Source organism: Stegodyphus dumicola, chromosome 6 (genome assembly GCF_044657685.1).
Source record: "Stegodyphus dumicola isolate Sdum_Otavi_A_Nest chromosome 6, ASM4465768v1".
Classification (NCBI taxonomy): Eukaryota; Metazoa; Arthropoda; class Arachnida; order Araneae; family Eresidae; genus Stegodyphus; species Stegodyphus dumicola.
Genome location: NC_140773.1, coordinates 23,698,439 through 23,721,855, shown reverse-complemented (window position 1 = coordinate 23,721,855; position 23,417 = coordinate 23,698,439). Strand labels below are relative to the sequence as shown.

The 23,417-nt window shown below is 32.7% G+C and overlaps 1 protein-coding gene across 2 annotated transcripts in view; it reads left to right on the top strand.

The window, feature by feature from the left end:
- The first annotated feature begins 11,497 nt into the window (after nt 1–11,497).
- LOC118203820 (uncharacterized) overlaps nt 11,498–23,417 on the top strand; it is a 50,995-nt gene continuing 39,075 nt past the window's right edge. Inside the window, exon 1 of one of the 2 annotated variants that reach the window (XM_035376112.2) lies at nt 11,498–11,654. In XM_035376112.2, the coding sequence (XP_035232003.1) occupies nt 11,612–11,654 (43 nt within the window). In that variant the 5' untranslated portion in view covers nt 11,498–11,611. The remainder of the gene's footprint in view (nt 11,655–23,417) is intronic. The other variant, XM_085817886.1, reaches the window with a different exon arrangement.

Sequence of the window (23,417 nt, the reverse complement as noted above, 5' to 3'; positions counted from 1 at the left end):
GTAAAGCAATGTAAATATTAGAAATCTGAAAGCATTCGGAAGAGCGAGACTCATTGTCGGCTAAGTGTCTTTGTCGGCTGATTGTCTTGTCGGCTAAGTGTTCCTGTCGGGTAAATGTCCTGTCAGTTAAGTGTACTAGTCGGTTAAATATCCTGTCGGATAAATGTCCTGTCGGCTAATTGTCCTTGTCCGTTAAGTGTCCGTGTCGTTCAAATTTCCTGTCGGCTAACTGATGTCGGCACAGCTTCAGTATAGCCTACGCGGAATTTTAAGCAAAAAAATATCGCCAAGAGCGGCGATAAATGATATGATCTTGTAATCCATACTATTCGCCAAATGCAATCTATCTTACCGCTTGGAGACTAGTTGGCTTTCTGAACTTACGCAATATCTATCTGAATTTGAATATTTGCATAAAAAACGAGCAAAATAAAATGACACATTGTAAATAGTACATTTTACTGAAATCAAACTTTCTTTGAAAAAGGAAAATTAATTGTAAGGAATAAGATGGATGCATTTAATTAAACGGCGGGCAATAACAGCACTGATCATATGTTTCGTATAGGAAATCATTTTCTTCGTGTTATCGTATAACGGAAAATATCCACAGATTATATTTTACAGTTTTTAAGAAGTCATGGATTATCTGCTTTAAGAGAACACCTTCGTGGGTAATTTTCTAAATAAAATTGGCTTGAATTCACGTTACGCATCGGGAAAATCATAAAGACCACAAGCAGCTAAACTGTTCGGCTGCCAACAACAAACTACCAACATCCAGCAATCTTATTCACTCAACTATAGTGAACTTAAATTACTGTTTTTATATTATTAGTAGTATTAAAATAAGGAAAATATTTATTCTAATAAAAATTTTTGTTTGAATATCCTCCCTAGTAAGGTATTTCCTTTGGTTGGAGATTTGTCAATAATAAATGCTATGTTAAAACAAGACATTTATTTAGAGCATAATGCTTCAAAAATGTATTCTGGGATCCCTAGAAAAAAAATATCGCCGGAAAATATATCTCCAAAAAAATATTTAATTATTCATATTCTTATGATTAATTATTAAATAATTAATAACTTTTATAATTAATAATGCTTATTTATACTTTACCAAATGTACAGCAACACTCTTTCTTTACAAAAATACCATATTGAATAAATTATATTGTAAGCTAATAAGTAACAACATTGCTTTGTTTAATTAAGATACAATAACAAGCCGAACAAACATTAAATTGGAAGTCAAACAACAAAAATCAGCGTTATATTTTCAAATTTTCACAATCTAATTTTCATTATAGCTTATCTCGTTCATTTGCGCTTTTGCAGCTGAGGATGATGGTTCGGAAAAGCATCGAAACTAATCCTGTGAAAATTTGAAAATATAACGCTGATTTTTGTTCGTTGACTTCCAAATTAATTGCTTTGTTTGTTACTAATATGTCTCATCTTTCCTATTTCAGATAAAGTTTACTAGTGTTTCTTGGACAGGAAAGCAAGAATTTTTAATTTGAATCAATAAATTTATGATACCCTGAAAACGGTTTCAAGTTATAATTCCCTTTCTGAATATCTTGAATGTATATAAAAAAGTAAAATGCAAATTTAATATTAATATTATCACCCTTAAAAAACACCCAAATGTTTCGTTTATTACTCTTAAAACTACGTAATAATTAAGACAAAAAGAAATTATTTAAAATAATTATTATTTGCATGCAGTTGAAGAAAATATTAAAATGCTGAAAGTTTTAATGATTTTTAATTAATTCCAAAAATACGGAAAATGGGAAATAATACGAAATGTTTCAGCAATATCTCAGAAGGAATGAAAGTTGCATCAGATATTTGTCAGAATAGAATTTTAGTGATTTTAGTGTCAGAATAGAATTTTATTGAATTTTAGTGAATTTTAGTGATTTCATTTTAATCAGTCTGCATTGAAATTCCGGTGATAATCAGTGACATACAGATTTAGGTTACTTAGGTTAAAAATGCGTAATATTTAAAAATTTAACCGGGTAAATTTTAAAACCAATTTATTTGAAAACTAGCAGCTTCGCTGCCAGCCTTCGTCTGGCTTTTAAATGTACTGGAAAAATGGCTGAAGGGAACACCAAACGTTAAATTTAAAAACTGCGTAGAATTTTACTCTGCAGAACAGCTTCATAAAAAAGGTTATTGCGTATAACAAAGAATAACAAAGAAGTATAACAAAGAATGAAATAAGCAATATCCCTTAATACAAATATTAATTATCCTAATAAATAAATTAATCAACTTTCCTTTACAAAATCTTAACAACTCAAATGGTATAAAGGAGGTTAAGAACTTTGTTTCCTAAAAAAATCAGTCAAAACTTTTCAATATCTTAAAAACAGTAAAATGAGTAATAAATAAAATAAAGGAATGCAAAAAACAAAAAATTTTGAAAAGCAAAGTATAATTAATGATATTTTATCTTATATTTTCAAGGGAAAAAAATTACAATGAAATAAGCTATATCTCTTAATACAAATATTAATTATCCTAATTTAAAAAAAATCAATAAAAATGTATTATATTTATATAAAAATGACAATGAAATATGCCAATCTCTTAAAAACAGTGACATAAGAAATACGATGAAAAATTGTTGCCAAACCCATATTTCTAAAAGAATGAAACTATTCAAAATGATGCGATTTCATCAAAAATCTATCAACAACAACAAGACAGGAACATTGTTGCCAAAATCACATTTTTAAAGATGTGAGATGTGAGAAGTGTACTCGGAAGCTTCATTTAAAAAATCTTTTAAAACTACAAAATATTATCATTTTTTCAAAATTCTTTTTGTGAAAGCATTCGAAGGATGAAAGTTTAACGTGTCCAAAAATCAAAGAAAAATAAACTGTACATTTTTAAAAATAAACTTCTTTAGTAAAAATCCCATTGAAAACATGTTAAGCTCCCTTTGTTAAATAAATTCGTATTTAATCGATTTATTGAAACACGAAATTTATTTTAAGTTCGTAAAATAGTTAAGTGCCTACGTTTCATGACGATGTGAAAATGGAGTGTGTAGAGTAAAATCTCGCTTTCCTATAGTCCATTAAGTTTCAAAATGACGCGATTTCGTCACAAAACATAAAATAAAAAAAATTCGAATTCGAATTTCGAAAAAATCGCTTCGAAGTGCACTGGCTCTTGTGTAGATGTAGCTATGTACCAAATTTCGTAGCCGTGGGTCTATTAGCTTACGCGCAGCGCGAACGAAAGACACACACACAGACAGACTCTTTCTTTTATTATATGTAGAGAAGATATGTAGAGATAACTAGCATTTAAAGTTACCGGTTCCACAGTCGCCTTCCAACCGTACTACCGGGTCTGTCACCCTCAATGCCTCCGTATCAGGCGGGAGGTGGTTTAACAGACTGTGTGCCCACGAAGAGCTTAGAAATGTAACGATACACCGCCGCCTCGTCCCACACTTACGGGCGACGGATCAAAAAGTTGCTCTCATTCCTCACGGCTGAACGGGTCAACGGGGGTCACCACTCCCCGCGAACCGAGATCACCATGAGGTGTGGTCCTATAATCTTGGCCGCTCTACCGGTCGGTTGCGCCCCTACCAGTACTACCGGGCAGTCCACTAAGCAGAAGGTTTGACATGGAATACCAGAGTCGTAGTGGACTAGCCACCACCTTACCGCTACCAATACCATGGCTCGCAAGCGACGCCACCTGCCCAGTGGCCTATAGCCTTTCCCCCCTTTGGTCCAACCGTACAAACAGTCTTCCCTCAGGGGATCTGGAACCGCCAAGTTCAAAAATGATATACCCCCGTGGCAGAGACTGCCTAGGTACAGATCCTAGCCAGTAGCTTCGCAGAGTTCTCTACGTCGACCCCCGGGGGGTATGTAGAGATAAGATTGTTTAAGGGAAGGAAACTTTTAAATTTCGCAGCTGTATCCTGGGGCATTAAGATGGTCATCACGGAGAGTCTAGCCTTTTGCAATTCTCTTGAGAGCTCACATCTACCGAACAATATCTAGTAATCAATCTCACTTAGCGGAATCATTGAAGTAAAATTCTGGGAGGGATGGGAAATAACAAAAGAACTGCTTGACAATTTTCAGAGGTATAGGGTTATTTTCGCGACATTTTATGGGAAGTTCGGTCCAAAACTAGCGACAGTTTTAAAGGGATTCGCAGAAAATCACTCGACAGGCTAAGGGTTTTAAAGCAAAATGTTCAAATAGGAGTGAAAAATTTCAAATATCAACACACAGTATCAGTATAACAGCATTATCAGTGGAACAGTGTTATCAGTAGAACTTCGCTATCAATGTGGTCTATCGTCACTGTCTACCGGAAATTCTAAAGTTATTCTGTTTTAAAATATTTTATGATATTGCTACAGAAATTAACTTTATGTAAAATAAGTGTAAGAACGTGATATTTAATAAATAAATTAACATACAAAACGTGAATAATAAAACGATAAAATAAAAGTTTTGTAAGTTATCCTGCTGAGCAATGAATAATGAACAGGAAACGAAAAACAGAAAAAAAAATTATGTAAATATTTATATGCATAAGTATAAGCTGCATCGCGAACTCTAAACATATGCTTCTCTGCTGTTTTTAAAGCTTTTATGATTTTACTGTTAAATTGTATATGGCGTAAATGCGAAGAAAATAATGTTTAATAATAATAAAGCTAAAAAGACTAAAAAAATGAGTTAGCAAGAGTGCGTGCAACAGCAGAACTGCAGACTTCTCAGCGAGAGCATAAAAACCTGAGTGTTAAAAATTGAAACATTTTATATGATTTTTAATGAATTTCGCAGCAAACAGTGTGACTTAATGAATAGTTACATTTAAAAGAGGAAGAAAAATATAAACACGTTAAGTTCAACTTACCTAATCTTTGATAAAATGAGACAAGCAGAATAATTTTAAAAATGGAGAAAATGTTAAAATTATTTTTAATGAGATTATTTGTTCTCGTTGTGATCAGAACGCTTAAAAAAATGAAAAACAGGATGAAGATGGCTGTTCACGGCCTACCTTTATATAAGGTTTTTTTCTCCATTCACCAATAGCATGTATGCCACGCATACGTTTGTCAAATAAAGTGATAGTTTCCTCGGAACACATGCGCAGATGCTGGAATGTGCTGTATGTCACATTGTATAAAAAAAGGGGCATTCAGTAATCATATCCACTTACGCCAAATACAATGCACACAAATGCCTTTATGCTTGAAAATAAAATGCAAGTGAAATATCAATACGGAGGGGAAAAAACATACGCACCTTGAAATGGAAGAGAAACACACCAATTTAAAATTTTAAATTAGGCAAAAAATCATGGGCCTGTGTCTGATAATCTTCGAAACCGAGATACAAAATTCAAAACCTGCTTTAATCTAAATTTGCTTTTTCGCCAATTTTAAATACATTCGCTTTTTCGTATGATGTCAGTTACACTGTATATGAGCATTCAGTGAAGAGTTGCCTTTAATTACCGCTTTTAACTGAGGTAGTAATTCCCAGACTTCAATATTCAGTTTCTAAAATTTATTTCGGAAAAATGTTTTAGATTCATTTAAAGCAAATCACAATAAAATGATACGCAAATCGAGCTTAGTTGCGATAACCAATACCATTTAATCGCCAAACCAGGATATCTAGACCATTTGTTGTATGGAACCCTTTTAAACCATTAACCGACAAAACTACAAGGAATGTTTCTTTTCTCATGAAAATAATCACAAATATTAAATTAAGCATTTATAACATAAATTTACATTGAAAATAAAAAATGCTCTTACCTGTGGAAAAAGCGAGTGTTGCGTTCGTGCAACGGCAGCGGAATAAGACTATGGATGTTTAGTGAGTAGGATTGTACTCGTGTGATGTTTCATTTGAATGGAGCTCAGGATTACTTTTTAGTTGTATAACGTTTTATAAATCTACAAATCACTTTACTTGTAATTAATTTAATATTAAAATATACATTGTATTTCTTTTACAAATACAGATTATTTCATTTGAAAGATTCAAGCATGAAAAGCTTGATTACAATCATGATATAAAGCTACATTGCATATTTTCCATCTATAAACAGTCTGGCTGTGGTACTCTTTACAACAAAGTCTTTTGTTAATTAAGACACAATAACACGCCGAATAAATACTAATTCAGAAGTCAAACAACAAAAATCAGCGTTATATTTACCAAATTTTCACAGGACTAGTTTCGATGGTTTTACCGAACCACCATCTTCAGCTGCAAAACCGCAAATGAACCAGATAGGAAATAATGATTAGATAAGATAAGAAAGCCTGGACAAGAATAAGCAAGTGGCGCCATCTGTTGGTAAAACCAGAACTAAAACATAATTTCTTTAAAGGCCGAAGGCAAATTTGGATTGGAATTAGGATCGTTAACTAGAACAGAAAGATTTTTATGAATGTGAAATGCCTCTAGAAAATCCAGTTCTCCAATGGAAGATGTTTTTTGAATAATTTTGGCAGCAGAAAAACTGAAAGTGTGGTTTTCGGACCAACAATGTTGAGCAACAGAAGACTTCTGTGTTTCCTTTTTTCTAACATATGCCTCATGTTCCTTGACGCGAAATTTTAAGGCTCTCTTAGTTTGGCCAATGTAAATTAAACCACACTGGCAAGGAATCCTATAAATACCCCAGTGGAGGGTGCATTAAGATGTCTAGAAACCAGACTTCGCGAATTTCATTTCTCTTGCATCGAAATTGATGAGCTAATTTCTCTCACTCAACTTTGTTTGAAATAAACACATTTTGTTTTCCAAAATAAATATTACAAGCAAACTGAGGGATTAGCCATGGGAAGCCCCCTCAGTCCCATCCTGGCTGATATCTACATGCATTATTATGAATCAAAATTGTTTGAAACTTTAAACTTCCCGGCATGGTTCCGCTACGTAGACGATACTTTTACTCTGTTTGAAGGTAATAAAGATGATTTAAATAAAGTTCTTTCAACAATGAATTCTATTGATCCTGCTATTCAGTTCACTTTTGAACTTGAGACTTGCAATTCTCTTCCGTTTCTCGACATTCTGGTCACACGTAACACATCCAACTTCAGTACTACGGTTTACCGTAAACCTTCATCGGTTTGCCTTCCACCACACTTTAAATCATGTCATCCGACTAAGCAAAAGTTAGCTTCATTTTATTCCTATGTTTTCCGTGCTCTTCAAGTTTGCTCCTCCAAACTAGCCCTTGATGAAAAACTAAATTATTTAAAAGCAATAGCTATTGACAGGGGCTTTCCACCCAACATTATTAATCAAGCAGTTAAAAAAGTCTCATCTCAACACACTAAAAGGCACACTCTTGTTTTAGGAGATTATAAAAATTCTGTTGTCATTCCCTTCTTTCCATCAATTAGCTATAAAGTTGCACATATTTTGCAGAAATTTAACTTTCGGGTTGTTTATTCTCCCATCAATAAAATTCCGAGTTCCATACTCAAGGACCCCATTCCGGATATGAATTCCTGGGGTATTTATAGGATTCCTTGCCAGTGTGGTTTAATTTACATTGGCCAAACTAAGAGAGCCTTAAAATTTCGCGTCAAGGAACATGAGGCATATGTTAGAAAAAAGGAAACACAGAAGTCTTCTGTTGCTCAACATTGTTGGTCCAAAAACCACACTTTCAGTTTTTCTGCTGCCAAAATTATTCAAAAAACATCTTCCATTGGAGAACTGGATTTTCTAGAGGCATTTCACATTCATAAAAATCTTTCTGTTCTAGTTAACGATCCTAATTCCAATCCAAATTTGCCTTCGGCCTTTAAAGAAATTATGTTTTAGTTCTGGTTTTACCAACAGATGGCGCCACTTGCTTATTCTTGTCCAGGCTTTCTTATCTTATCTAATCATTATTTCCTATCTGGTTCATTTGCGGTTTTGCAGCTGAAGATGGTGGTTCGGTAAAAGCATCGAAACTAGTCCTGTGAAAATTTGGTAAATATAACGCTGATTTTTGTTGTTTGACTTCTGAATTAGTAAAGTCTTCTGTTATCAACGGACTTTACGATAAAATGTCTACCATCTCCATGCAATGGTTTTTGAATGCTGAATGTACTAGGTCTTCCTGTTGCTGATCTATTTCTGGCTGATTCTACACTCTCAATAGGAGTTTTCAAAAGGAATAATGCATTCTCGCGTCTGAAGTCTAAAAGAGACTTATTATTAATAATTATTAATTAATATTTCCAGTAGTAAAAAGTGGTGACATTTAGTAAGTTTAGATACGGTCTCACCTCGTATAATTTATCAGTATTGTCAATTTGACTATTGTCAAATGCAAATTCTGCTTCATATTCCTGTACTGCAAACGTGATATCTGTTCTCGTACAACAGGAACAGAAATGTCCTTATCAAAAGACCAGTACATTTTTTCTTGAGGTAATGAATGATATTCTGTAAGCAATAATATTCCAATAAATCTTCTCATATAGGCTTCAGATAATAAATTCTGGGCTTTTTTTTTCTGCTGAGCGGATACATTTGTCTGTTCAACGAGAAGAGAGTAAATGTCTAAACCAAAAAGAAAATCGAAAATCTGTGCACTAGTTTTACCTTGTGTTTTGTCTTTTATAATTTCTCTTTTATCTCTTTCTTCATGTTCTTCCTGAGACATAACTAACAGTTCCTTTTTTATCAACTTCAAGATTTCAGTCTTCTGCTTTTTAAACTTTTTAGTATGACTATAACTGCTTTCAGAAGGCTGAAACTTACGTCTTACGTGAATTTCAACTTCCCCAGCAGTATCATTTGGTAAAATATCATTATCACTATTTAAAACATTGCCATTCCTTTCTTCTTCGTCACTAGCCTCTGCAATTTCTGGGGGAACAACAACAATATCAGTTTCATTCTGGTCATTATTAACATTATCATCATCTGTTTCTTCATCAAAAAATCTTTGAAGGGCTTCATTTAATGTAAGATACCTCGTTCTAGACATTTTTAAACAACCAGAACATGAACCAAAACATCGAAAGGAATGAGTGAAAAAGGAGATTGACTACCCGTTTCCTGCTGACGTTGCGTCTACGCAACACCTGTTTTCCCTTCCTTCCCAACACAAATATAAACATCTGACTGATGTAATGTTCTGATAAACGGTGACCTTGACTAAAAATAGATCACTTATAAAGACGGCGATTCTTTCGATAAATATTTTCAGCAAAAATACCCGGTCGAAAATTTTGCTTAAATTTTGCTTAAAGTATGAGATTAATAAACAAAATGATTGTTGAAGGCAAATATTTTTTTACAGAAGTAATCTTCATAATATTCCCTACACAAAATCATCTGCTGGTATAAAATATCTTAGGTAGTTATATTTATATACGCATTTATTTTAACCGTTGCGTCAACGCAACACCAGCAGCAAATGGGTTAAGCGAATGGTTTTCCTTCATCGACTGCCTTAGTTTTTCTGTGTTATTTGCAGCATGCAACATAATCATAGCACAAACAACTGCATACAAATAATTTAAAGATAAAACCAGGCTAATGTGAACAAAATTTTTAAAAAAGTGGTTTATTAGATTTATTTTTTAATTTTAAAAATATAAATAAAATTTTGGAAACAAAATCACAGATTCTAATTTTGAGACATTTCTCTCGCATAACTTTTAAATTTCAAAGCGTACCCATTTTGTAAATAACATATACAATATTCTATTAATGCAATCAGCTTTTCTTGCATTATGTTATCAAGCTCAAATATATCACAGTTCTGTGGATCATACTGGCATATTCAAATTTTCAATATCTTGGAAGCAAACATTATTTTTGGTAATTTTGCAATCAGACGATATATAACAATATATGTTATATCTTCTGAATAAATTTTGAGCTCTTAGCATTTTTATGTCTGTGTTTCCTTGTGTTCCTGCATTTTACTTTTTATGCTGCACTAAAATATTTTAAGAATTGTTTACGGAATTTAAAGATTTATTTAATGTACTGAATTAAACCAACAACTTTTGGATTACAAAATTTACTTCAATGACGATGATGATTACAGGATACATTTGATTCATTCGATTGCTACGTTTACTGTTTTATGTTTGATTTCACAACCAGGTTGTTCGGCATGGTTTATATTTAACTGAAAGGTTTTGTTGCTGTTTTGTGCTATTATTATTTGGATCTTAAACAGATTTTGCGTTCGTGAAAAATTGAGCAAAAGTTCTACTCACTGTAGCCTATAAAGTATAAACTGATAAAGAGACAAATTATTTTATAATTTTTTTGTAGTTTAAAGAAGTTTAAATTTAGAAACATTTTGTCATTATCAATTCAGAAGCAGACTCTTCCATTTGTTATTCTCGATACTTCAACACCCTAATAACGGTGTGCCGAGAGATGTAAATTCTTTATTATATATTTCTTTTCTTTTACCCTACATTTTTGTTTCCACTAATCATTTCACTTTTTACTTTTTTACACTTTTCGAGCACTTATTGCACTATTGAATTTATTGTTCTGTATCAGTATATTTAGTCACAATGGTTTATTGCTTAAGCATATAATTATTTTTTTATTCTTACATCAGCATGCACTAAGTTAAATGTGTATTGGATTTAAATGTTTTTATGTTAATAACGTTCCGTGAAATGCGTCATTTCTACATTAATCCTATCATACAAATTTTATATAAAGTTGATGGCATAACTAATTCGGAACGAAACTCACAATTTTAATAATTTAAAGCATTCTCTTAATAAGCTGCCATGCTGGATAATAACGTACTTTGCTTCTACCTCTGTTCTCGCCAAGATGCTGCCTCGCTGCTTTCTTACTATCGCAACAATATCAAAAATGTAAATGTTGTTCAAAAGGCAAGATTAGTTTGCCAATTTGTTTATGGTCGCAAAATGTTTATTGCAATAAAACTGTGTGTTTATTCTGCGCCGGTGCCAAGTTTGTTCTTCATTACGGATCAACATCTCAATATCTACGCAATCAACATTCCTATATTATTACATCTAAGTATTTATTACATCTAAGTATTATTACATCTATTAGTATGTTTTATTACATACACATACACACACACATATATATATACATACGATTTACTATAAATACTAATGCGTAACACTAATGTATAAAAAGTTCCATGCTGAGTTCTTAAAAATAACGTCAAGAAAGCAAAATCTTCAAATATTAACAAGTAGGTCCTTTCAGTAAGCAGTATGATCGGATATCCTCACAACAACCGGATTTCCTTACAAAAGCATAATTAGTAATTAACTAGAAGATTTTGATAATAGTAAAATCATTTTCAAAGAGGAAATCTCTTTCGTCTGCTCTTTCAGATGAGATAAATCATAATCACTCTACTAATTGGCTTGGCTAAAAAAAATATCCGGAACGCCTTTCAGCTTAGACTTATACAACTATAAACATCCGCAAGCCATAGCCACTATAAATACAGAAATTCAAAATCCTATAGACTATTAGCGGGCTGGTAGACTGTAGTACTTCAAATTTGTTGCTAGCTGACACGTAGAAGCTATAAAGTTTGAATCAAAATGTGGTTCATCCTCTTTGGGTTTTTGTTGGCGGTATGTTCAGGTAAGAATTTACGTTTTACATAAACTTAAGTAGGTCAAAACGGTAGATTAGGTTCCCGTTGTCATATAAATATAAAACAGCCTGACGCATATGACGAGCCTGGATTTTTAAAAATATTGTAGAAGTGGGAAATGGGCTTGCACATGAGATAGATTCATATTTCCGAAATTTTGGTAGAAAACTTGCAACGATATACCTTTTTTAATAATTTATAAGGTATTTTCTTCCATTTTTTCGCATGCCTTCGTTATTTAACTATGAGTACATTCGACGCGTATTCGGGTAATTCAGAGTTCGAATCCCGGTGAAGACCCTGCACATTTTTCACGTCTCCACCATAAGAAAACCTAATTACTCTCCAGCTTCATGTATGAATGATATTCAGATATTAGTCTACTTCTACTATTTTGAAGAATAATAAAGCTGGTTTATATTCCATAACTGTTTAAATTACTTGCATAGACATCAGATAACTATTTCTCCGAAAATTAATTAATTTATTATATTTAAAAAGTGTACAATTACTTTTTTATTTGTTTGCATACATTATATTGGTCTCTTGAGAACGGCTCTAAATTTGTACGGAAGAGTAAATAATAATGGGCACTATTTTGTAATAGGATTCGCAATTTTGATGACTAACGTAAAGATCTCAAATTCGAAAACTTTGGACATGGGTTGAAATTCTAGTTGCGGTACGAGTTGTTCTATCTTGATATACTGAAGATGTTCTTCATAGAAGGTTCTCAGTAGTGTATCTTAACATGAAATGAAATAAATGTATAACCTAAAATTAAATAAATGTGGGTACTGTTCTGTAATCGAAACTGGATTCAGATGTCGTCAAAAGCTGATTATTTGGCGAAAAATTCGAAGCATTCGCCAAAATATTTACGGCACGGTAAATTGAAGAAAAATCCAAGGGGAAAAATAACATGACATATATTCGTAAAATTAGAAATTTTTAAACTTAAAAACATTAAAAAATTCGGTTAGAAAACTAAGACTAAAATGAAGTCATAAAACTATTATAAAAAGTCAAAAAATTTAAATTGACCGAAAACGTAAGCGGTTAGACACAGCAGCTAAAAAACTTTCTTTGTTTTCTCGGCAAACCCGCCATGAATCCACTGGAGCGGAAGGATTAGACCAGTATTACGGAGAACACAGAAAATAGAAAATATATATATATATATATTCAAAAAAGTTCATTCAATTACTGTCTGCCTCTACGCGAGGCTGGGTGTATTATGAATGAATAAAGACCAAAAAAAAAAAATCGGTACTATTCCGTTTTGAGGACCGTAAAAAAATTGCAGCGAAAATGTATGCGCAAAAGGGCCGAATCTAGCAAACGCGTCAATTTAACAGCGCGTCAAATCTAGCGTACGCGCTAATTTCAAATTGCATAAGTTTAGATATACGCCATTCAAATACTAGTTTAAATTTTAAAACCTTTTTTGATATCCTATGGATTTAACAATTTAGTAACTGCCCATGACGAAAAGTCTGCAATAATTTTTTTTTCAAATAAAAGAAATCACTCATTATAGAAAATTATATTTGAACAACCAACGAGATGAAACTATGCTTTAGCGATAACTCGGTAGCGAAATAGCAATGCAGGAATCCATTCAGTTATGTTTAGCCTTTTTTTATATAAATTATAATAAGGATCTGAAATAGTTATTTACTCTAATGCTTCCATTTAGTTATATTTAGCCTTTTTTATATAAATTATTGTAATAAAAAGGTATTATATGAAATTAACCTTTCATCTAAATTAAAACAATAAAATCTTAGATAATTATTTACCATTATACTTCCTTTCTTGCGTTGGGGTTGCCGCAATTATTTTTAACAGCACTGGCATCAACAATACTTTGGCGATTTTTACGGTCCTCAAAACGGAATAGTACCAAAAAATCTTAATAAGCCAACACGTCTTTATTTTCATCATAACAGTCTTTTAAGCTTCCGAGATCAGTTTTTTCTCAGTTCTGTCTACAGGAAAACATTCAAAATACTTTGTTTAGTTTTCATTATTATTCAAAATAATAATGAATATTTTGAATGTTTTCCTGTAGACAGAACTGAGAAAAAAAACTGATCTCGGAAGCGTAAAAGACTGTTATGATGAAAATAAAGAAGTGTTGGCTTATTAAGATTATATTTGTCTTTATTCATAATGCACCCAATCTCGGGTAGAGGCAGCCCGTAATTGAATGAACTGTTTTGAATATATATACATTTCTTACGGAGTAACATTTTTAACTAGAATGTTTCGTTTCACAAAAATTCAGTTTGGAATACTCTTATCTGAATTCTCAAGACTTACTAGAACTGACATTGTTACGGGTTCATTTTGCTTTACCTGTTCGTGGTGAAAGTCTTTCTTCAGATGATTCTGTTGGAAGGTGAAACCAGTTCTTGGGAGTAGAACCATCTCTTCGTTCTTGGCTTCCTGTTTTAAGAAATTCATTACATGTTGCAAGGATAGAGTCCCTTTAGTTTCAATGAAGTCGTGATTTCGGCTTCTTTCCCACTCCATCAGTACTTCTTCTGGTAAGCAACTTTCCACTAAGGGAGTCAAAAAATCACTGTATTTTGCTTAGGTTCTCCCCAGACTCTCCAATGTTCGCAATTTTCCTTCTAAATCATAAAGGGAGGGTAGATCAGTTTTTGCTCTTCCGGTTACAGCGTTCTTCATCACTAGGCTTAGCAAGTCTCTCACACAGATTTGCACAAGTAAATCTTCGCGTCCAAAGCGCTCTCTTAGTTGTTCGATGGCTTTGGGATAATTAGCTGCCGTTGCCGGAACGCTAAGAACTAGGCGTTCTGCCTTCGATTTGGGTTCCATGGCCTGCAACAGATACTGCATTTTATCTTCATCACCGATACTTTTGTCGTCATGGATTTTCTAGAACTGACTCCAAAAAGTCAGGTAATCTTTTGCTTCACCAATGAACTTTTTAAGCTCAAATTTAGGCAATTTAAATTTCCTGGATTCTGAATTACTTGGAAGAGAGGAGGCTTGTACTTCCTCATCTATTTGAGCACACTGTTCTAGAAACTTGTCTCGGTAATTCTCCACTTCTTCAAAGTCATCACTAAATAATTTTTCACCATCTTCAGTCTGCAAAATCTGCTGCGAAATAACGCTCTGACATACGTTAAGTCTCTGGAATTTATCACAAAGTTGACACTTCAAAATCGAAAGGATTTTTAAATCTCTTACTTCTTTAGTTAATTCAGTTTCGATTTTATTTGAGGTTTGCGAAAACGCAATTCTAAGTCCTTTTCTTTGCGCCTTTAAAGCGATCAAATCCATTTTCAAAATATATTCAAAATCAGAAGTTCAGTCCGAAAATACTAACCCATAGCACCCGGTCCCGCTGAAGGTACCACTATATTACGAAGAACACAGAAAATATATATTTAAAAAATATATATTCAAAACAGTTCATTCAATTACGGGCTTCCTCTACCCGAGGCTGGATGCATTATGAACAAAGACAAAAAAATCTTAATAAGTCAGCACTTCATTATCTTCATCATAACAGTCTTTTACGCTTCCGAGATCAGTTTTTTCTCAGTTCTGTCTACAAGAAAACATTTAAAATATTTAGCACGCAGGCTGACGTCATGAACAACAGCGCATCGCGCCAGTGGTGCTACTTTGGTAGACGGTTGCACAGATTTTAGCGATTTTTTTTTGGCGAGCAAACGACTTATGGTAAACTTATTGCTGGACAAGTTATTTATGGTAACCGATACTTTGTTGTCATTTTATTTAAAAAATAATGCTTTTAATTATGCATAAATTCCGTGTTTTAAATATTATTTATGACTTCAAAATAACAAAAATGAATTTAATTTTGCATTTTTATTTGAAATAAAAATTTTATTTTTTATGATATTTTATGGAATTTTATGTTGTGAATGATGTAATGAATGGCGTCACATTATTTTAAAAGTAATTGGTTTTAATATCTATAAATTTAATCTAATGTTTTAAACATTACTTATGGCTGTTAAATATTAAAATACAATTTGATTTTGCAATTTTTTAAATATGATTTTATTATGAATGATTATTTAAATAATTTTAATTCTATGCGTGATGTAATCAGCTCCCTGATTGGTTACTGAATATTTGTGCATTACCGCGCCATTTTAAAATTTTATTATTCATCTCTTCAAATTCCTCAGATTTCAAAGCGAATGGATGTCTCCATTTCGAAGATAAATTTTGTTATGGGTAATTACCAAGAATTATTGGTCTCGGCATAAAAAAATTGCCGTCTGAGACCTTATTTTGGCCAACCTGGATTTCCTAATCAAAGATTTATTTATTGTTACAAGGGTCAGAGGAAATTTATTAAAAATTTTTGGAGAAAACTTCGCTAATTGCTTCTTCAATGAAATGCGAGAGATAGGGATAACAGATGAAGATCGTTTTTTTTTTTTTTTTTTTTTTTTTTTTTTTTTTTTTTCTGGTACTTATCAATATACTTAAGGTAAAATGCTTAAAAAAAATGTAAGTACATATTTTTCTTTTACTTTATTATTGTATTCAATTTTTATTAACAAATTAATGCACTTTTTCAAAAATTCCTGAGATATTTATTGCCACATATGTTTTAATGTTAACTAATTATATCTTATAAAACTTATTTTAAAGGATTTGAATTTAAGTAATTGAAAAATTTAATTCTTTTAAACGTTGGTTAATGTTTTTAATTCAATATTCAATTTAAGTAATATTTTATTCCAATTAAATGTTGGCGCAATGTTATTATAGCGGTGTTTTTATTCTATTATATGAAAGTAATAATTTAACCTTACTTTAGCATTTTATACTCTTAGTAAATGTATTTATTTACATTTACCAGCCATCTTAAAAAAACAACGTTTTCAACAAAAATTAATCCATTATTTTTAACGATATCTATTTTTTTAAAGTTTCGAATACTTTACTATGCGTGAAATACGTAAAAACAGCATTTTTCAAGATGGCTGACGACTGTAAAAACCGCGCCAACAATTGCGCCAATTTAACTCGCCAAAAATCCGTGCAACCGTCTACCAAAGTAGTACCGCGCCAGTTATTACTTCAGTTCATTTTGCAACAACCAGCGTTACTTTTTCGACGTGAAAACAGATTTCAAATCAACTTCGATAACACTACTAGTGCTGTTTATTTTTAAATGACGCTCTAGATCAGTGATGCTCAACTTTTGGCCTCTCGCGAGCACATTTTGGCGTATCGCAAGCACATTTCAAAAACATCAACATTTTTGTTAAACTTTTTTCCAATCTTAAGTGATACATCTGAAATGTTAATATCGGCAAATGGGGTTGAGATAAATAATAAAATTGGTTGAACTTTACGGAAATCAGAGAAGAGGAGTTCAAAATTATTTTTCAGTGCATTTAGGTTTTCCGAGTATTTCTCTGTTACAATTGCCTTTTGGTTATTATGGCTTGATAAATTCTGAAAATGGATGAAATTTTTTTCTTTCATCTAGTTTATCCACAAATTTTATCTGAAAATCAGTTACAGTCCCAGTTAATTGAAAACTTTTTTTTTTTTTTTTTTTTTTCTTTTTCCTAGAGATCTTCGTTCAGTTTGTTCAGTTTAGCTGTTATATCCGTGAGAAAATACACATCGGATAACCAATTTTATCGTCCAATTCTTTATAACCTTCGTTTCCGGATTCCAAAAACTGTTTTATTGGGAAAGAAGTTCTACAAATCGTTGAAGTACTTTTCCCCTGCTGAGCCATCTAACATCGGAATGAAGATTCCATGTTCGCTATCAAGTTCATCAGTCAGCAATGAATTATTTTATAACGTCTTGCAAGATATCTCTTATGACTATAAATGATTACCATATTTTAACAATTCAGAAATTTTTATTTTCATTTTTATTTATTTTTTTTATTTTATTTATTTATTATTTTTTTTTTTTTTTTTTTTTTAGTCCAAAGGGATTTCAGTCCCGAAGGACTATTGCTTTCGTTTTGGCATTTTGCGTCGGACTCATAAACGTCGGTTCACTTTTCAAACTGTTGCCACAAAATGTTAGAGTCCTGCGTTATATTTGAAGAAATTAAATAATGAAAAATCTGCATAAATGATTGTCTATTTCTCGCATTGTGATAAAACAATGGTACATAGAGCCATCGAATTTTGAATGACGAAATCCTACTGCGAATATGGGCATCTGAAATCCCAAATTTGGAATTTGTTTTATTATAGATTTTATATTTTGTAAAACTTTAACGAATTTTTGATTTACAAACTCAATGCTTTAAAAGCGAGAAATGGCAACGTTATATAGAAAAAAAATACTTTTATCTCCAGCTCGCGAGACTGTGTATATCGGAAATTCTAAAGATATGCTTAATTTAACATTATTTTGCGATATTGCTCTTGAACTGAATTTTATGGTTTAAGTGCAAAGAACATGATATTTAATAAATAAAGGTAACACTCAAAACGTTAAAAAAACGCCCCTTTAGACGTAATTTAAAATCTGAAAAATTTCAGATTTTTTTTTTTTTTTTTTTTTTTTATCATAGTTCTTAATCGGACTGGCGAACACATACAAAACGATCGGCGAGCACAAGGTTGGACACCGCTGCTCTAGATATATGCATAGTCACAGACTTTCCCTACGCGACCCTTCCAATCAAGTGCAGGGATTCATATGAAGCTGATACTGACCAAATTCAAGGGACGTAAATTCTAATTACCACGCATAGTAAATGAAACAAATTGCCATTAAGAAAAAGATTCTCGATCCTTCAAATAAATTTTCAGAATATAATCCCTTTTTTTTTTTTTTTTTTTTTTTTTTTTTTTTTTTTTTTTGTGCCTCGGCATGTCATAGCTCCTTTTTTTCGGTGTTTCCTTCGAATTGAAGTAGAATGTTCTTTTATGGTTTTTTTTTTTTTTTTTTTTTTTGCCTGCATTTTCTTTGAGAGTACTTCCTCGTTCCTGAATAAATTGTATGGAAGATGTTTCATTGTTAGGCTAAATCCCAAATATTCATATCTGTGGTAAAAACAGTAACAATAAAGACACAAATTCTAAAGAGAATTTGTATTCTCGCTGCCAGTTTTGAAACGGCTTTCTTATATATTAATTTTTAAATCTGATGTTTACACTACATGACTTCTTTGTACGGAATATTAAATTATACACATTTTTATTGCATTTCATTTAAGCTCATTGGATTGAATTAAATCCAGTTTGTCGATAGGGCATAAACCGCAATAGAATAAATGCATTCTTCAAAATTCACGATATTTATTTACCATAGTGACGCTCTGGCACTAGGTTCACTTAACAGCGTTACATTTCATTTATTTTATAAATCAGAATGTAAAAAACAGTTTTTCACAGACGATTCAGTATTTCTCGTTCAATTAATTCAGTTCTCACTTCGCAACAAGGCAAAAATACCTAAAAACTCAAAACATCTATATTAAAAATTACGAGTAAGTCTTAAACACTTATTTCCTCGAATAAATTCCAGAATGGATTAAGCATGGTTTAATTCGCAATAATAAAAGAAGGCGTTTTATTTGTTTTGTTGCGAAGCTTAGTTTCTCTAGATTGGCAGCAGATCCACTACTCTGCTAAGTCTCAAATGTAAACAAATATGGAAGCCATGATAAATATAATTAGGTTTAGCCACACTTAAGCAACTATTAAATTGCTAATCATTTTGCAAATATTGCATGCCGATTTACTAAAAGCATAAAAACCTTAACGGAAAGATAAGAAAAACATAATTCAATCATTTTTAAAGCAAAAAAAGCACAATTTACAAACAATAAGAATAAAGAAACTGAGCTCACTGAGCCGAGTAACAGACTGGATGTACATGTACACATATTTATATAATTTTGGTGCGGCTGATGGCAACCAAAATACGAGGTGCGCATCTACATGCTACAGCAGTTCTATATACAAAATTCCAACGTTATGAGGCTAATCGTTTTTGAATTATGCGGGATATGTACGTACGTATGCAGAGGCGCCACGAAAAATTCTTTTCAGAATTCATTTTAAATCAATTAAAAATGAAATTTAAAATGACTGATTTATAATGAAATCTTAAAAGAAAATTTTCGTGACGTCTATGCGTACGTACATATGTACGCACATATATATCTCGCATAACTCAAAAACGACTAGCCTCAGAACGTTGGAATTTTGTATATAGAACTGCTACAGCATGTAGATGTGCACTTTGTATTTTGGCTGCAATCGGCCGCACCGAAAGTATATAAATATATGTATATATATATCCGCTCTGTTAGTCGGCCCAGTGAACTCAGTTTCTTTATTCTTATATGTTTGTAAATTGTGCATTTTTGGTTTAAAAATTATTCAATTATGTAATTCTGGTTAAGATTTTTATGTTTTTAGTTAACCTTATCAGGTTCAATGTTTCTTCTTACCTTCTTCGGAATCATACAATGACCTGACTAGAACAGAGAGCTTACTAAAGCTATGTTCACTAATTGTAGTAAGTAGACAGGATACAGACGAAGGGTATACAAAACCCTTTATTTTTTCTTTATATACAATGACTTCCGTACTTCGGAATACAATGACCCTCCACTCGGGGTCTAACTTAAAAGATATCAAAATAAAACTAAACTCTAATTAAACTTTAGAATAAGATTGGCCTTATAATAACAGAAAGCGTATGTAGCACAGAGACTGTGAACACTACAATACGTTTAATTTATCAAGAGGATTAAAACCTCTGGCCTGGAAGGCAAAGTAGCAACTGCGTAACTTCTAAGGTAAGCGGCCTGCTTCGAACTCACGGCTTCCTCTCCTCTCTGCTTGGCAAAAAGGCCACACTTAAATACTTGGCGTTCGCCAGACAACTTTGCATAAACTCCTTCACGCTTATAATTCTGGCCGGAAGTAGAAAATAAGAAGTGATAGTAAAGATTTAAAATAAAATAAACGTTAGTAAAACTTAAGATCCTTACAACCTGCACGGAAACATTGTGGAATTATCAACAATTTAAAAGTTTTTTAATTGCGGCTAAGCCTAATTTTTTATTACCATGGCCGCCATGTTTGTTTACATTTGAAACTTACAGAATAGTGGATTTGTTGCTAACCTCCTTGGTTGCTAATCTAAAGAAACTATCAGGTTCTGTGTTCCTCCTTACTTGCTTTGGGAACATTAGCTGTCCTGACTCGGAACAGGGAGCTTACTAAAGCTATGTTCAATAAATTTGGGAAGTAGACAACACACACAGGAAGGGTATACGAAACCCTTTATTTTTCTCTCTTTACAATGATTTCCGGACTTCGGAATACAAAGACCAACCACTTGTGGTCTGAACGTAAGAATATAAAAATATTAACTAAATTCTAACTAAACTAACTTTGGATTAATCAAACAAGTGCCTAACTCCAAGATTGGCCTTAAATTAACAAGAAACCGTGTGTAGTACAGAGAGAACTGCTAACACTACGATACGTTTAAAATTATCAAGAGGATTAAACCTCTGGCCTTGAAGACAACCAGCAACCGAGTAAAAACTACTATGACAAGCGTCGTGCTTCTAATAGCTCCTTCCTCTCTCTTGCTTGGCAAAAAGCCACAACTTAAGTACTTGGCGTTCGCAAGACAAATTTGCATAAATAAGTTAAAGCTTTTAATTCTGGCCGGAAGTAGAAAATAAGAAGTGATAGTAAAGATTTAAAACAAAATGAACGTTAGTAAAACTTAGGATCCTTACAAAACTAAGCTGCGCAACAACAAAGTAACGCCTTCTTTTATTATTGCGAATTAAATTATGCTTTTGTAAATGTTGTTTTTTTAATTGTTTTAACTGTACTTGGTGTTTTATGTTTTTCTATATCTTTCAAATTTTAATGAAAATATGTTGAATTTTTATGTATTTTTGAATTGCCGCGAAGTGAATTAATTAGTAACGCATGCGTATTAGGTAAGCGGTGCTGAATTCGACTGCGGAAAACTGTTTTTTTTTTTTTTTTTTTTTTTTTTTTGATTTTATTTGTTTAATTTCTTTTAGATATCGTTTTAGATTTATTATAGTATTTGAATAGAACTTATGGTAATTCTTCAGATGATATAACTTTTGTGCACTATGAGTTATACAATGAATGAGATGTAATGCTGTTAAATGAACCTAGCACCGAAGTGTCGCGATGGTAAATAAATACAGTGAAATTTTGAGAGTGCATTTATTCTATTGTGGTTTATGCGCTATCTACGAATTATATTTAATTCCAAATTCGTTAAATGTTAATGCAATATGTTTAAATGAAATGCAAGAAAATTCCGTATAGCTTAATATTCCGTACAAGGAAATCATGTGGTGTGCACATAAGATTTTATAGAGCTTTTGTTTTGTATCGTCAGACATTTTCAGCTTTCAAACTAGCAAATTTTACTTTTTGCGAATGTTATTTAATATTTTTACACAAGTATCTTTTATATATTACAAATATTGTTTACATATTTATATCTAGTTTTGCACAAATATAGTCAAAATAAATAAAAATAATATAGGAATTAAATTATGTCGTTGAGTACAGACGTTAAAAGAAACATAAAAATGAAGAGCAAGTCAAATGCAAGTATGCACGTTTTACTGGTTTATAGTTTCTTGAAATTTTTTGCTTCTCAGTAAGGTAGAGAAAAGATTTTTTTCCTTAAGTCTCGTACATACGTATATATTTCGCATAACTCAAAATCGATTAGCCTCGGAATTTTGAAATGTTATTATTGGATTGCTATAACTTTTAGTCGTACACTATTCCTTTTACCTTTTTCGCTGCTATCGGCTGCACCAAACATACGAGGGTAAGTTGAAAAATAAGTTTCCCCTGTCGACTGTGGTCAAAGTTGTGTATGAAAGTCAAAAAATAGAATGAAACATTAAAGATATGACATACGTTTATTTTTCCACATAGGTACCAAGTACATTGAGACATTTGTCATATAGCTTGATAAGCTTCAAAAAGCCCTCCAGGAAAAAATCAGGGCTTTGCATATGGAAGAAGCGTTGAACGGCTTGTTTCACTTCAGTATTGCTTCCAAAGCGCCTTCCCCCGAGATTTTTCTTCAAAGCCGGAAACAGATAAAAGTCGCTTGGTGCGAGATCAGGACTGTATAGCGGATGGTGTAGGCGCTCCCAACCAAGAGTTGCAATATGGTTTTGCATTGCCGTCGCCGAATGTGGTCTGGCATTGTCATCCAACAGCAAAACGCCAGATGTGAGAAGGGCAGGCCGCTTTTTCCGAATCGCCTCTTTCAATTTCGACAGGGTGTCACAGTAGCGCGTAGCATTGATGGTTCCAACCTCCAAAAAGTCCAGCAACAAAACTCCTTGGGCGTCCCAGAAAACTGTGAGGAGCACTTTACCTGCAGAGGGAGTTGTCTTGAACTTCTTTCGGACAGGTGATGACGGATGTTTCCACTCCATAGATGCGGCCTTCGATTCGGGCGTGAAATGGTGGACCCACGTTTCATCCCCCGTCACAATCCGAAACAGAAAGTCATTGCCATCTTCATGGTAACGCACGAGATGTTCCAGGCTGACCCCCATGCGTTGTTCCTTGTGTGTCGAGGTCAATTGTCGGGCATCCATCGTGCTGACACTTTTCTGTATCGAAGAATGTCGTGGATGATGTTTTGAGCTCGCTCATGTGAGATTCCAAGTTCTTCCGCTACTTCATCGATGGTGATAC